Genomic DNA, 17452 nt, shown 5'->3' on the forward strand with positions numbered 1-17452 from the left:
TACATGGTATGCACTCATTGATAAGTGGCTATTAGTCCAAATGCTTGAATTACCCTAGATCCCTAGAACAAACGAAACTCAAGACGGATGATCAAAATGTGAATGCTTCACTCCTTCTTTAAATGAGGAAAAAGAATATTCTTGGCAGGGAAGGAAGAGGCAAAGATTAAAACAGAGACTGAAGGAACACCCATTCAGAGCCTGCCCCACATGTGGCCCATACATATACAGCCACCCAATTAGACAAGATGGATGAAGCAAAGAAGTGCAGACCGACAGGAGCCGGATGTAGATTGCTCCTGAGAGACACAGCCAGAATACAGCAAATATAGAGGCGAATGCCAGCAGCAAACCACTGAACTGAGAATAGGTCCCCTATTGAAGGAATCAGAGAAAGAACTGGAAGAGCTTGAAGGGGCTCGAGACCCCACATGTACAACAATGCCAAGCAACCAGAGCTTCCAGGGACTAAGCCACTACCTAAAGACTATACATGGACTGACCCTGGACTCTGTCCCCATAGGTAGCAATGAATATCCTAGTAAGAGCACCAGTGGAAGGGGAAGCCCTGGGTCCTGCTAAGACTGAACCCCCAGTGAACTAGTCTATGGCGGGAGGGCGGCAATGGGGGGAGGGTTGGGAGGGGAACACCCATAAGGAAGGGGTGGGGGGAGGGGGATGTTTGCCTGTAAACCGGGAAAGGGAATAACACTCGAAATGTATATAAGAAATACTCAAGTTAATAAAAAAATGTTTTGGAAAAGAAAAAAAAAAGAGTTTATGGACAACACAAGTTGGACTCTAAAGGTTATAGTCTCCTGTACAAATGACCATACAAACTCGGGTTGGTATGAAGCAGGGGTGGATATTGGTGGCATTGAGGGATAGAGATGAATACGGTCAACATACAAGATAGGCAATTCTCAAAGAATTAATAAAAATATTTCTTAAAATGATACGAAAGAAGGAATAAGAGTTTCTATGCCCAGTCGGAAAGGCTTTCTTAGCAGACATCTATGCAAATTACTGCCAGAAAACTGATTCTCTGCTTCCATCAGATAAGATGGTAGAAGATGTCCATGTCATTCAGAATTCTCTTGGCTGATTTGTCTTGAATATGCTTATATCAGTTGTATCACGACATCATGGAGATAATGATAAAATAAATCAATGATATCTCAGCTGATTTCTCCGGACTGTGAAAAAAACTTTGAACTATGTAACAAAATTTAATATAGACCAGTTAATAAAAATGAAGGCAATTAATTTAAATAAAAACAGAACGATTGGAGAGTTCATAAAAATTCTTAAAACATTCATTTAGAATGATTCTTATGAGTCTAATCCGAATAAACTAATGAAAAAAAAATACTGCATAACTGTGAAAATGGTTTATGTAGGGAAGTTTGCACAATGTCAGATTGAATATACAAACACCCTTAAAGTGGGCTTGGCTCAATTTCCAAAAGACTTGGAAAGACTATACACTGTAAGTTAGAACAAAATTACATGTAGCTTGTTTGCATTGTAGAACATGTGTATAGCATGTACACACGTCTTCTTTTACTCAATTTTACTTCTCTTCTTCTTCGTTTTCAATTAACAATCTTTGCACTCCATCGTGATCTGGTTAGAGGACTTGCTTTATTTTTCTTGCCCTGTGCTAAACATGCAACATTAAATGTTCTATTGCTGGCTTTTGAGGGTAAGAACACAGGTTTATATTCCTCACCACTAACTGAAGTTTGGATACCTAAATACTGAGTCAAGTTTTTCTTAAAGGTAAATGCTGTCATATCTTCAAGTGTCTGAATTTACAGGGATGAGAATTCTAATTTATATCTCATCTTCACCACTGGATTATATTTTGCTAGGCTCATATTTTACCTTATATAACAGAAAGATCCACTTGTGACTATATCCTTTCTTTAGGGTGATGTTTCTCATTCCCTGTGGGACCTAACTTCTTTGGGGGTCACATATTAGATATCCTGCATATCAGATATTTACATTACAATTCATAACTGTAGCAAAATTACAGTATGAATGAAGTACTTTCTAAATAATTTTATGATTGTGATTCAATGCAACATAAGGAACTGTATCAAAGAGCCACAGAATGAACAAGTTTGAGAACCAGTGGTCTAAGGTTCATTAGACTCTGTTCATGATTATGATAATATTCCATGTCTACATTTCTTTTCATGTTACAGAGAGTTGTCATATAATTTGACTGTGACATTGACTCCATGTGGTTCCTGTTCTTATCCTGACTGCAGATAAGAAAACAGAGGACTTAGGCAGATTTATTTTTCTGAAGGTCGCACACATAATAAAAGGCATGGCCTAGACTGACATTCTAATAAATTAGAAACTAACTTGATTTCAATAAAATATAAGTAACCATACCTCTGGGTCCCACTTCAGAAGTCTGTGGAGATTTTGTCCAGAACAAGGAAATGCAAAGTTCAGAGAGACAAGTGGGAACCAGTGTGGATATAAAGGGTCATTGGATTTGAGATTATAATTATTCTGGTAACCAGAGTCTTTCCACAGACACCAATTAAACACTGAATGGAATAAAAAAGTATGTTAAAAGCTGACAAGGGTTCAGAAGCTAAGGCCCCAGGACTAGAGTCTGAGGCATATGTCTCCAAGAGATTTTTATTTCAACAATGCATAATTACATTGTGCTTAGCTATAACTTGCACTACCGGGTCAAAGCCATGTGAATTTCAGGAGTAAAAATAAATCAAAGTCCAAGTGTCATTGGGAAATGCAAATAATGATGCTATTTACCCTCAATGAATAATCTATTTTTCTGCTTTATTTCACAATATAATCATCTTTTACAATTAAGTAATGGTAGGATATAAATCACATACTAATATCTGCAAAGAACACCACTTCATTTTTGCTAAATTTAATAAGCTTTAAAAATATCTGTTTATAGTTATTGAGAGAATATTTTAATATTAATTATTATTAATTATCCTCATCTTCCTTCTCCTCCTCCTTTCCTTTCTTCTCACCTTTTTCATGTTTGTATTTTTTTTGCTCTCTTTATCATCCTCCTTCTCTCCTCTTTTTATCTTTATGTGGTTCAACAGGAGTTTTCCCAAAGTAATATATTTTAAAAGATTTGTATCCAGAATGGTTGAAGACAGTTTACACCAGCTGCTTTGATTTTACTACAGTGAACTATCAATTTCAGTGCCTTAATTTTAGCTTTGATTTCTTCAGAAATTCTCAAAGTGACTTTGACCAAATGGCTTAATTTATTTAGTCTTCAATCTTTCAATGGAAAAATGAGGAAAAATGGTAATCAAAACACATCAATGTATACAGAAAAACTAGAAGTCATTGGCAAGTTGATGACATTCAGTTTTGACAAGATGATGTCAGTATGTCACCCGGACACATTCTGAGGAAAATATAATTGCTTTCTTTACTTATTGAAAAATTTTCCAAATGGATATTATATGACAGTTTCTGTGCTAAGAAGTTCTGAAAAGATGAAGAAGAATGTTTATAGAGGTGTTTGTACATTGATGATAGTTTTGTACTGTGGTCAGTAAATTATGGTATAAAGGTGAACTATGATTTACCATCCACATAGAAAGTTACAGTTCTAAGAAATCATGTGGAATGAGACACAAGGCAGATTTTTCATAGTAAGAACGAGATCACCAAAGGGGACTACTTGACTTTAGATTTGAAGAACAGGTAAAGGGGTACAGTTAGGAAAGCAAAAAAACAGTTACTATCCAGAGAAGAGGAATGGCCACAGGCCACTTGTAAAGTATGCTGTACTCACACATTTAAGCGAGGTAAATTAGTGGGGACCATTTCTAAAATATAGGAAATGGTAAAAACCAACCTATATATATGAACTTGGCACAGGCCAAATTTTATCAGATCTATAGGTCATCTTATAATTTCATTCTTTTCATCAAAATTAGTACTTGTCAAAAGGCTTCAAGTAGACTGGGGACAAGGCTGAATATGCTTCTTAAGTAATGATTCTGATAGCTTCTGGGAGTACAAATTGAAAAGTGATCAGAGTTGATTCTGGGACACTTAGTTAAGAGAGTATTCTATATTCAGGCAAAAGCTGATCATGGTTTGAACTACAGGGTACTCATTAAATTTGACTAATTAGCATTATCTGAGAGCAGCTCTGCTCAAAGATTCAATTTTCTGACCTTCTACCAATATGTCAGAATAGAACGATTCCTCTAAGTGTTATTTTTCATAAACCTGGGAAAGACCTCAGAGATAATTAAGCCTCATTGTTTTCAAATTGTTTTGCCAAAAGAAAAATCACCTTATCTTCCCAAATGAGTTTAATTCAGAATTCCCATAAAGAAAACATCACTGTGTGAGCTAAAAATGAGTTACGATTGTTTCCTCTTCAATCTGTATGCCATATTGGACAATGATGACTTGAATTCAGGTACCTCCTTTGTAAAACACTGTCTTTTATACCCTACCACATATAGACAATGGTGGATTGAAGACATTGTTGTTTTTATCTTTAATTACCCCCAAAGGCTTGCATGGTGCTGGTAGTCATGATGGTCAGTTAATGGTCCCAGTTTTGCATAGAGGATATCTGAATACAGCATTTCCCGAGAGGCTTTGTTTTTCACATCTCAAACTCTTTTTCTTTATCTTTACTTTCTCCCTCTCCCTTTAGCAATAAGAACATCCCAGTACTGAGAACAGTTTCTTTATAAGTATCTGTGAGTATTTCCCTTCATGCCTGGATAGAATATTAAATGAGTATTATAAAAGTAGACATGGTCTCCTCCATGACAAAACTCTACCATCCAACTTTGCATCATTGTGCTTTAATGATTTCCTTCAAAGAAGTGAGATGGATTAGTGCTACCTCACTAATAGTAAGATGATAGGGGTGATGGATTAATGTCTAACACTGGTGGATCAGATTACACACACCAACTAGTTACATTGGCTTTTAACTCAATCTTGTTCTTTTCCCTTTGAGTTTGGATTCAAGTACACCTTACTTGCATTGCTCTGTTTCTTCAAATAATCCATATTTCTGAACTGTACTTAATACAAAAAATGGCCTTTGATAGATAAAAAGTAATTATTCTCATGTTAAATATGAGAGAACCAGGAATTGAGCTGGGTGTGGACACCCACCTCTCTAATGCTAGTATTCAAGAGGTAGAAGCACAATTGCTGAAATATTGAGTTTACTGTGGCCTACACACTGAGAAATTGTTTGTTTGTTTGGGGTGTGTGTGTGTGTGTGTGTGTGTGTGTGTGTTTTCACGCACATATGTGCTCGGGTCAGATTATCTGGGTTTCCAATAATCAAAAGTCTGAATAGCCAAACTAGAATCTATGTCTCGGATCTTATTTTTAACTGCATAATGCAATGACTATGATGACAGAGTCACATGAAATTTTGCTATGGACCTCTGATTTACCTTATAATTCAGACCACAGGAGTCTCAAACTAGAAACAGGTTTTCTATATACTAATAAAAATCCATAATGGTATAGCAAAACCTTGAGATGGAACATCACACATGAAATTCCAAAAGTCATTTGGCTGAGTTTAGAATTGAACTTATAATCTTCCTGGACTGGACATGTGGTGGTATAGGTGTTATTTATCTTGGCACTTTCAAAGCAATGAACATGGTAACCCCTCAGGAAACACTTGTTCCATTATCCTAAAGATAAGAGAAGGTAGAGAATAGTCTTAAAAGCATTGCCAGAGTCAACTTCCTGAACAGAATACCAATTGCTCAAGCACTAAGAATTACCATTAATAAATGAGATTTTATGAAACCAAAAAGCTTCTATAAAGCAATGGACACAATCTATAGAAAAAAACAGCAGTCCACAGAATAGGAAAGATTTTTACTGACTCCAAATCTGACAAAGAACTAATAATTAAAATACATAAAGAACTCAAGAAACTAGATATCTACAAACTAAATATAATCCAATTCAAAATGAGGTACAGATCTGAACAGAATTCCCAACAGAGAAATCACCAAGAAACAATTAAAGAAATGTTCAAAATTCTTAGCCATCAGTTAAATGTAAATCAAAATGACTTTGAGATTCTACATCACACCTGTTGTACTTTCTAAGCTCAAATAAACAAGTGGTGGCTTATGCTGGTGAGGATGTGGAACAAGGGGAACACTTCTCTACTGCTAGTAGGTATGGAAACTTGTATAGCCACTTTGGAAGCCAATATGATGGTTTCTCAAGACCCAGCTATATCACTCCTGGGCATATTCCCAAAGGATGCTCCATCCTTTCATTAGGATACTTGCTCAATTATGTTCATAGCAACTTTATTTGTAAGAGTTAGAAGTAGAAATGACCTAGATGTCCCTCAACCAAAGAACGAATAAATAAAATATGTTACAATTACACAATGAAGTATTACTCAGCTGTTAAAAAAATATACTATGTGTGGTAACACAGAAGTAGAAAGACGAACATACTATTACTCACTTATAAGTAGAAATTAGCTGTAAACTAAAAGACAATCATACTACAGTTCACAGACCCAGAGAGGCTAAGAAACAAGGAGCGTTTCAGAGGAAATGCAAGGAATCCTGGGGAAAGGGATATAGACAGAATGGTAGGATTGAGAACAGGAACAATCAGATGGTGGTGGTGGTGATGGTGGTGGTGGTGGTGGGATATTTAGACAAATAAATGGAATTTGGTGCATTTCAGGGAGAGGTAGAAAGCTAGTGCACTGGAAACTCCAAGGAATTTACAGGAGTGACCCTAGCAAAGACTCCCACTAAATGGGGAAACAGAGCCTAAACTGTCCCACCTTCTATAATAAGGGAAGGCCAACAAATCACAAAATCTCTGACCTACAAATTGTCCTGCCTGCTGAGTGTTGTTGGACCAGAGCCTAGCCGGATCATTATCAAAAAGATCAGAGATACTTCAGTCAGCAACTGATCTGAGCAGATACATAGTCAATCTGCACCTTATGTTCTCTCTCTCTCTCTCTCTCTCTCTCTCTCTCTCTCTCTCTTTCTTTCTCTCTCTCTCTCTCTCTCTCTCTCCATATATATTTATAAATTATCTTGGCACTTCAAAACCATGAACATGGTAACTTCTCAGGAAACATTTGTTCCATTATCCAGAATTGGGTTAAGACTCTTTCCACTCTAAAGAATGTCTGCCCAGTTCTTGCTTGGGGTTCAGAGCTTGATTCAAAGCCCCACAACTGAAAAGTCACCATAACCCTCATCAGAGAGACACCTTTTAAGTCTCAAACATAGGATCAGCACCTATAAACCTTGAACCTTGTCTATCACACCTCTAATCATGAAAATTTAATCTCTATTTTGATATCACCACACTGAAACCTGGGTATCCCTCCACAACAGAGATCTGTTTGCACAGTATTTTTTTGATAATATGAGCTTTTCCTATTCAGCTAATTTAGGTAGCCAGCAAAATAATTTTAAACCTTCTCTTCATCTTTGGTATAAGCTAAGATATATTAATTACATCTCTTGGCTCATCTATTCTTTTTTTCCATAAAACGGATCAATAACACATACTCCCTAGAAATAGGAGAAGAGTAAAATGCAAGATGTGTCATACCATAACTACCAGGACTCTGTATTATTCAGTAATAAGGGTCTTATAAGACATTAATAGGTAAAATGTCAATGCTAGTTTTATTGAGAATTTTGCTTATTAAGGTCACTGTTATTCTTTCATGTGGGTAAAAACCTATAATTCACTAAACACTCTTATGATCTATGTAATATTATTAGCTTTCTTTTACAAAACAAACTAACAAACAAATCAAGGTACAAAAATGTTAGTACCTCATGTCAGAATCACTATCTGGTAATAGAGCTGGGATTTCAACCTAAGGAGTCTGATTCAAAAATCTGCACATAATGAGTTCTATTATTTGCTAAACTATTGCCTGCTCATTACATAATTAGGTGTTCTTGGTGTGCATTACTGCTATCATTGATATTATTGCTGTCATTACTATTAATCTTATATTCCCTAAAGGGTATAGTTTCTTTGATCTCCATTTATACTCAATGATAGTGTTTTTTATAGTACCTAATCCTATGGTAACATGCAGGGGGCCGTGGGGTAATTACCTCACAGTTGCAAATTCTCTGAAGTATAAGAAAAATGAGCCAGAGATGTATGTCTATTGGTATAATAGCAGTCTCATTGTTATAGGGATAATTAATTAATTACTTTCTTTTTGATGAGGGGTTTACTCTATAAGGGGACCAAATAGTAAACTTGTTCTAAAACACACAATTTAGGAGCAAGTAAGATGATTTTTTTTATCTCACTTATCATATCTTCAAACATTCCCTAAAAGTTTGTGTTTATACCCATAGAAGAAGGGGATTTTTTCAGCCTGAAAGAGAGAAATATCTTGCAATGATTCATGGTTGCACAAGATGCTGACAATAAAAGATGTGTGAGGATTCATCCCTAACAAGAAATTAACATCACTCCTGTAAGGCTCAAGAAACATTTCAGAAAGGGGGACAGAGAAAATGTAAATCTTTAAAAATGTAAAGGGGGGTAAAATATCATCTTCTAAACAAGATCTAGAAAACAATGACCACTATGAATCACAAGAGCTGTGCATACTGCAGAATCCATAGGAATTGCTTCCTTCTAACAGTCAGCTATAAATGAGCAAGGGACTCCTGGAGCTCTACCATATACATCTGATCTGTTGGCAACCAGCAGATTTGGGGAGAGGGAGAAATATCGTTTCTATGTATATATCTAATGAGTGAACCCCAGACTCAAATGGTTAGTTCCAAACTAATTATCATATAGATGATTCCACTTAAATTCCATAGGAAACTAAATTAAGCCAAAACTAGTGAATAGGTAAAGGGTAAAGGTAAATAGATATCCACGGGAAGAGGAAGGGCTTGGTAAGGACAGAAAGGAAATAAGAATGGAGAATCAAAATAATGCGTATGTATAAAATTGTGCAAGAACAAAAATTTGCTAATAAAAAATAAAAACACTCTTAGGTTAGATTTACATATTAAGCAGGCTTGCTCTCTTCACGGCTATACAAATACCAAAAATTAGTAAAACCCACCCCCCCTTCAACATGTAGTGCTTAGCGAAAGGCAAGGGACACAACCATACAAATTCCAGACTGTCGCTGGTAAGCACCACTGAACCAACCATTTATGTGGTTCCCATTAGGCTTGAGGGGTTATAAAGTTGTGGGTTTGCTGTCATGGATTTTTCCTACCCGACCCGTGAAATTGCCCTTGTGCTATATCCTACTCCAGGAATAGCGTATGCCAAAAGTAAAAGGGATTGGCAGGGAAAATTTCTGTGGCATATCGTACATTGGAAAGATCCTCACAATATTCTATGCGATATTTTAAAATGGACATGATTCCTTTTAGCTGACAAAGGTATGTTTGAAGAAATCTTAGTACTTCCTTTGCTTTCAGGATGTCCTCCTTTCATAGCCCAGGTGCCATGCTGCAAGGAGAACAAGTGACATGTAGAGGACATGGGTATGCATTCTAGTTGACAGCCACAGCTGAGCCTCCAGCTGACAACCAGCATCAACTGCCAACTCTGTGAGGGAGGTGCTTTGGCGGTCCACTGAGGAAAGTCACCCAAGGACACTGGCCTCAGCCAATTTGAGAATCCTCCAACTGTATCAACCTATACAATCATGGAAGGTCATAGTGCATGGTTTTGAGAGTTTCAGTCTTTTTTTCTTTTTTTCGTGTAAATAGCCAAGATAGTCTTCTGCCTAGTAATCTGGTAATAAACTTTGATCAAGTAAAGTTCCAAACGTCCAGGGTTGACCTCTCACTAAAAGGTAAATGATTCCTTTGAAGTATCAATAATGACTGATAATTATTTGGTACATTTCCAACGTTCTTTTGCCTCATTCCTATGCCTATACTCATAAAGTATAGTAACAGTACCTGGTTTATGAAATTGTGATGTGATGAAGCAATGAATTCATGTAAGACAACAAAATATCAGGCATTTGCATATCAAATGAATTCCCTGCCACTTTTGACTATAGTCAAATATTTCACTAGGTCTTTAAATTTTAAAATTCTTCATCCTTATACTTAACCTGAATGCAATTATCATTATTCAGTGCCACAAATGAGATGCAGGTACTTACATAAAGCTTGATGGCTGGGAAAGGGCAAAAAGAACTGACTCCAAGCTGGGTACAGTAAATGATCTTTGCTCTCCCCCTCCCTCATCCTGCCTCAGTGCCACCCTTCTGCGGACATGTGAAAACGGCAGTGGCACCTGTTGCAAAAACAGCACCTGCTCAGAGCACTCAGCTCCTATGGCGTTCGACAAGCAGACAAATTGAAGCTGAGCAATCAGTTCATTTGCAAACATAAACCGGCTCAGCTAGAGGTGGCTCAAGGTTCTCACTGCTATCACCTCTGTGTGACACCGCTCTTTGGCAGAGAGGTGCCCTGCTAGTCTGAGAAATGCTTATTAAAGCCTCAGATTCAGATGTCAGGAAGCAGCCCACAGCCAGGCCAAGGAAGTTCAGCTCCCCTGAGAAGGCTTCAGAGCCTCATTTCTATGCTCCCACCCTCGGCAGTATAGCATTCATCCCTCTGTATATGAACATAACTTAATGACTTGCCAACTGCGGATTCCAGATACACTACTAGAGAGAGTGGAAGGAATGTTGGGATTAAGCTAAGCTTTCTCTTTTTCAGGTGGGCAGGCCAACACCCAGAGCTCTGTATTTAAAGATCCCAGTATCAGTATGGTAATTCTAGCTATCCACATCTGTCAAATTCCACAAGCAGGAGGAATGGGTTAAGCACAGTGATGGACACTTGAGCTCTGAATCAGGAAGTCACTTATCCAAGATGAAATAGCGTCACTAATACTAAGGCATAGTCAAATTCTTCTTTCAAGTTCAGGTTCGCGGACAGTACAGTTCACACATTCTACTATTTTGGTCCCTTCTGTATTTGTCTAATGAATATCTGACACCTATCCCATTGTGTCAGTGGAGGTTTATGCCCTGTGGATTTCTTTGCGAATTTAATTAATGTGCTTCCCCAGCATCTTTACTTTGAATTTCTGAAGTGACGTATAAGAAATATTACAGATGTACGTGTTGTCTTGCAATGGCTAAATATTGCTCCTTCTGCCCAGATTTACTTCTCTTTGTTCCATCTTGAAACTCAGTTTCTTCATCTAAAGATGTGACAGAAATGTTTAAGAGTAATGGTTTCAACCTGTGGCTCATGACCCCATTTGGGGATCACATATCAAATATCTTGCATTTTAGAAATTCACATTGTGATTTAAACAATAGCAGAATTACAGTTATGAAGTAGCAGCAAAATAATTTTAGGAGTGAGGGGCTCCACAATATGAGGAAGTATGTTAAAAGGCTTCCGCATTCTGGTGTTATGGGCTGGGTTATTTAACTTCCCCTGCAAATGCAAATGTGGAAGACCTGCTCTCGCAGTACAGCTAGAACTGTATTCAGATGCCTTTTTTTAGGGTGAAATGAGCTCATTAGGGATGCATGCTAATACAGTATGACTGGTTCTAAATCAGAGAAGATGAGGACACAGACATACCTGGGTGAAACAAACCCAGGGCACAGGACATACGGGACAAGCCATAGAGTCCTCAGAAGAAACAACCTTACCAAAGCCTGTATTTAAACTTCTGGCTACTAGAATTGTAGCAAAATAGATGTCTGCCATTTAAGCTGCTGAGTCTGTAGGACTTAGCTGAAATAACCTTTACAAAATACCCACCTGAGGTAAATTTTATTTTCTGATTCACATAGGAACTTTTCCTCACTCCTGCTCTGAGAACCATCTTTCACAGCACTGTGGACTCTATTCACTTACTTATGAGCCACAAACAGTGCCTGAGGCTGGTCACCTGCCATAGGCCTGATAAATCTAGTGGTTCTACTTCAGAGACTCCCTTATGGTGGCAGCTTGGGCATCTGCTGCGTGCAACAGGGAAGTCAATTTGTGAACAGACCCTTTTCCAAGTCTGTGGTTCAGCAGTACAGCAGCACATCAGCAACTGACAGAAAAAATAATCGATTTCACTCCCCAAATGGTTATTACAAATGAGAGACAATGCAGGGGACTCAGAATTGGAAGGACTGAGGCAAGCAAAGATGAACAGCACTAGTGTGTAAGGATACACGTCACAGTGTAGGAGAGAGAGATGGCACACTAAGAAACATGGTTTTATATAAGTGAGAATTTGGACTAAGGAACACTTTGTATACAATCAGGGAAGATGTCACAGAAGAAGCAACATTAGTTCTAGGTGTAGAAACAAAAGAGGAGAAAGTTTCAATGTGGGAAACACATCTTGAACTGTCTGGAGAAATATTAATTAATTCTTGCCTTGTGTGCTAGCACACCAGGAATTTCAGAGGACAGATCTGAATTTATAGATTTAAATGCAATTTTAACTTATGCTTTTCAACAGATTGTCTAAATCTCATTCTTCGTGACTTTTGGAGCCAGATAATTCCTTAAGAGACTGTCCTGTATAATATCATTGCATGTGACAATTAAAAATGTCCTTGTACATATCCATACACTCCTTGGGGACAAAGTCAACCCCATTTGAAAACCACTGATTAAATGTAGCAGCTTTGAACTAGTGACTTCATTTCTCTGAAATTCAGGGTTCTGAATTTCACAATAGGAAAATGAACACACACACACACAGACACACACACACACAACACACACACAGACACACACACAGACACACACACACAACACACATACACACACACACACACACACACACACACACACACACACTGTGGCCAAGACAGATCATGCTATATAAAGTTGACATGATTTTTCAAAATATACTTGTGTGTGTGTGTGTGTGTGTGTGTGTGTGTGTGTGTATGTGCGCTGGCTTGTGCGTGTGCACCCGCACATGCATGCATGTATACATGAAGGTGTGCACACATGTGTATACACGCAAAGACCAAAGAGAGTGTCCCCTTCTCTCATTTTCTACATATTTTTCTGAGGCAATTCTTCTCCCTAATCTTGAGTCTTGTGTTTTCTCAGCTAAGTAAATAGCCAACAAGTCACAGCATACCTGCCTCCTTCCTGACTAGAGTTAAGGTTACATATTTGTGCCAGATGTTTAACTTAGTCACCGAGTACGGAATGAGCCTGGTAGTCCTCATGATTAGGCAAAAAGTACTCTTAATCACTAGGTTATCTTCCTAGTCCCCAAATTGTCTCATTGGTTAAAAAATTGTATATTTTCTCTGAATGAAATAAAAGACAAGATCCTATTCGCAACACAAAATGAAGGATAATACAACTATTCTGACTGAATCAGGATAACAAGTCTGATTCAGTCTCCCCACCTGGATTTACCCCACCATGCTCCCAAACCGCTTTATGGCAATCTTGTGATAGCCTCATTGAAACTCTGGATACAATGCTATAGAAACTTCTCAACTGCAGATAGATCGCAAATTGCCTGGAAGAATAGAGTTTGAGCAACCGAGATTGAATACTGGCTTCTTCATTGAAAAGGTAGACCCTGTCTGTTCATTCCTGTATTTCCCATTGGAAATCAGTGTAAATGGTACAAGACAGGGCAAAGCTAGAACCAGTCTAGGCAAAAAAGGCAACTGTGAACTGATGCGGGCACTTATCTTTAGATACGATCATACACTGAGGCGATTGGCCTGAATTATCCTCCTTAAAATTTTCACTAGTTGGTGATACATTTGTTCCACTTCACTTTAGGCCCTGATCATAGGTCCTCAACTACCTCAATTGTCTGGTTAACTAGTTAGCCCAGTTCCTTTATCATTGAGAAGAGATACAAACTCTTCCTAACCAAGTACTTTTAAAATTGTACAGATAATGCATTTTAAGCAAACTGAAGGGTGCAATAGAGTTGTTGGTATCAGGGTTGGAAGTCATCATCGGTCAGATTAGAAATGGCACAAACAATGCAAAACTGACCCTCATGGCTCAATTTCCTTTGTCATTTGCCATTATTAGGAATCTGATTTCTAAACTTTGCACACAGATGCTCAAATCAGCAAATGTGCAAGTCTTTTAAATGAAGTGAAGGTAGCATTTGTATATTACCCATGGAGAATCCTCCACACTTTACGTCATCTTCAGAGTGCTTATAATCCTTCATTTAACATACTTTTATCATGTGGTTTAGAAAAAGGTGACTAGAAAAAGAATCTAAGCAAGTGCAATAGAAACGCAAATTTTGTTTTGATAATTTCAATCTGAGGTTAGGTAAACTGTAGATGGAGAACTTGTAGACAGAGAACGATAGTATATGTCAAAAAGCATATGGAATTTGAAAGTTGCAAGAACCAAAGGCAGTCAGAAACATGGACTGCCTTCCTTAAAGAGGCCTTACTATGCCACTTGAAGCACATATCCATCTACTTTAGGAGAGTGTACTGGCTGACACTGAGCAACTGGGTTATAAGACACCGTAGAAGTAGAGTAGGAAGAGCACATACCTCTCTCTAGGCAGCTGGTGGTTGGGATTGTGACGACAGCGCACACTGAGGCCAAAGAGCTTGCGGGCAGTACGCTGGATTTTCTGCCTTTGAGCCTCAGTGGCACTCTGCAGAAGCTTGTAACGGCTCTGCAGGTCCCAGTCATTGCCCCAGTGCTGGTGGATGCTGCCAATGGTCAGGAAGTGGTTGCTTGGGAGACGCTTCATAAATGACTTGAACTCATCTGACAAGAGACAAGAGTCGGGAGAGAACATGTGAGCAGGACAGCCACCACTTGAATTCCTGTTTTAAGATTTAATTCTCACATTTTCTTTCAGTATTGCCACTATCTTCATAACAGTTTGAAAATGGAAACAATATAAATGTCCTTCAGGCAACAAAGGGGATAACAAAAATGTGGTACATATACACTGCACAATACCATTCTGCTATAAAGAAAAATAAAATTGTAAAGTTGGCCAGTAAATGGATGTATTGAGAAAAGATTATGTTGCATGAAGTTACCCAGACCTGGAAAGACAAATGTTACATGTTCTATCTCCCCAGATGCTCCTAGCTCTAAATCTTCATATATAAATGTACTCCTTATCATCATTAAGCAAAGTAGTCTGCATCAGAAGGAGATCATTATAGACTACCACAATCAATCAGAATACAGAACTGTGGAGTCCAGTCCTCCTGATACACATACACAACCACTCCCACATATAAGGCTCCAGAAACACTGAGGAAGAGTGGCCATAAAGATTCTTAGAGCCAGAATAGCAAGAAGTTTGTTTTGAGAGTGTGCCTTCTAGACAGAATAGAAGCCACATGCATACAGTCTAACCAACATGTCTGTTTATCATGAGTGAGCATGGACAAGAGTGGATGTACAAAAGTGGACCTGGGAACTCCCATAAGGCCTCAGCCATACACAGAGAATTAAAGGCAACCAAGGAATGTTGAGAGGTGGAGAAACAGGAAACAGATCTTCTCCAGGAAAGAGCACACCAGATGGTTTTAGGTCAGTCCTGTATTCGTTTTTGATGTTCAGCTCCATCTGCCCATGAACGACCATGTAATTTGAATGAAGCCAGCATAACATTGCATAGTCTGCTGTGCAGCTAACATTGTGCCTGTATTGAAAGGTACCTATAGGAGATATGTACATTTAAGATAAGGTTCTACAAACTTTCACCATGTAGATGTCAGGTTACAATACACACCCTTTGCATTCACACTTAACAGTGATTTTTGAATCAAATTACTATTCTTATTTTTCTAAAAACATTTTAGCCAATCTGCATAGAAAATTAAACTATTATGATTTTGGTAGAACTGTAACTGAAAATGAATGTGAAGAAAACAATTAATAAATTCTAGTTGGTTATTTTTGCCTGCTAAGTGAACAAATCCATGTGTCTTCTTTCCCACTGAAGGACAGGAATCTGGTAGATTTAGAGTGGTGTTAAAACCATAGTAGCACCCAACTGAATCTTTCTCTTTGATGTAACCTGTAGGGTTTATGGAGGACTGAAGGAAGTGAAACTCTACACTCATGATCTGTCATTTGAAGTGCTAGGTGTCAACGTCTTTTCAAGTGCTGGGAAATTACAATTTAATACATGTTAAGAGGTCTCTTAGGAAACGTTTCAGCACTAGTTCTCAATATCTGAATTTATGAGCAACATGTCAGGCAACAGTTTGATATAACCTTAGAAATAACCTAACTCAGCTTTCTTGATCCACATAGAAAGGAAACTAAAGCCTAGAACAACAAAATGGGTTTGTTGTTGTTGTTTCTGTTGTTTGTTTGTGTTTTGAAAGATAACAGACATAGAACCTCAAGAACCAAGAGCAAAACCTGCTTTTATCTACTCTGACACTTACTCAGCCACACCATCCTTCCTCAGTGTCTTTCTCAATTGCAGTGGAAAATGAAACAAAATATGGGTCATTTTGCAGGTAAAAGGTTTCAGGCAAATGGATGGAACTAGAAAATACCATTCCATATGAGGTACCTCAGACTCCGAAAGAGTATGAACTCATTTATAATGAGCATTAGCCGTAAAGTTCAGTATGACCATGCTATAATCCACAAACCCAAAGAAACTATGTAACAAGGAGGACCCAAGAAATACTACTTATATATCACACAGAAGGGGGAAATAAAAGAGAAATCTGAAATAGATGGAGGGAGGGAACTGGATGGGAGTTAGTGGGCAGGGGAATAAGGTACAGACCAGGTGAGGCAAGTGGGGAGTGCTGACAGAGACAACAGAAATCAGTGGGGTGAGGCAGCCCTAGACAGGGGAAATTCCTGGGAGTCTTTCTGTGTGACCCTAGCTTAGACCCTTAATAGGGGGCAAATGGAACTTAAAGTGGCCACCTCCTGGATACACATTAGGCTTCCAGTGGAGGGAGGGGAACACAAACTCACCCATAAGACCTTCAACACAATTTTGTCCTGCCTAAAAGAAGTGTAGGAATAAAGGTGGAACAGAGCCAACCAATTACTACCGCAACTTGAGACCCATCCCATGGGAGAAAGTCAACCCCTGACGCTATTGATATTTGTCTATGTTCACAGAGAGGAATCTAGTATAATTGTGTTCTGAAAGGCTTCATTCAGCAGCTGATGGAAACAGATGCAGAGACCCACAGCTCAACAAGCCAGAGCTTGAGGAGTCTTGTAGAAGGACGGGATGAGGGACTGAGGCAGGCAGAGGACACCACAAGAAGAGCTCAAGTAATCTGGTCCGAAAGGGGCTCACAGAGGCTGAACCATCAACCATTCATGGGCCAGTCTCCTAGACCCCTATATATTTATAGCAGATGTGTAGCTTGGTCTTTATGTGGGTTCCCTAACAATTGGAGTTGGGGGCTGTCTCTGACTCTATTATG

The 17452-nt window shown here is 38.4% G+C and overlaps 1 protein-coding gene across 1 annotated transcript in view; it reads right to left on the bottom strand.

The window, feature by feature from the left end:
• The window catches only part of Brinp1 (BMP/retinoic acid inducible neural specific 1), a 200444-nt gene that overhangs the window by 23135 nt on the left and 159857 nt on the right, over positions 1-17452 (bottom strand). Inside the window, 1 exon segment of the mRNA NM_080482.3 lies at positions 14567-14789. Within this exon segment, the coding sequence (NP_536730.2) occupies positions 14567-14789 (223 nt within the window).

Source organism: Rattus norvegicus, chromosome 5, assembly GCF_021556685.1.
Source record: "Rattus norvegicus strain SHRSP/BbbUtx chromosome 5, alternate assembly SHRSP_T2T, whole genome shotgun sequence".
NCBI lineage: Eukaryota > Metazoa > Chordata > Mammalia > Rodentia > Muridae > Rattus > Rattus norvegicus.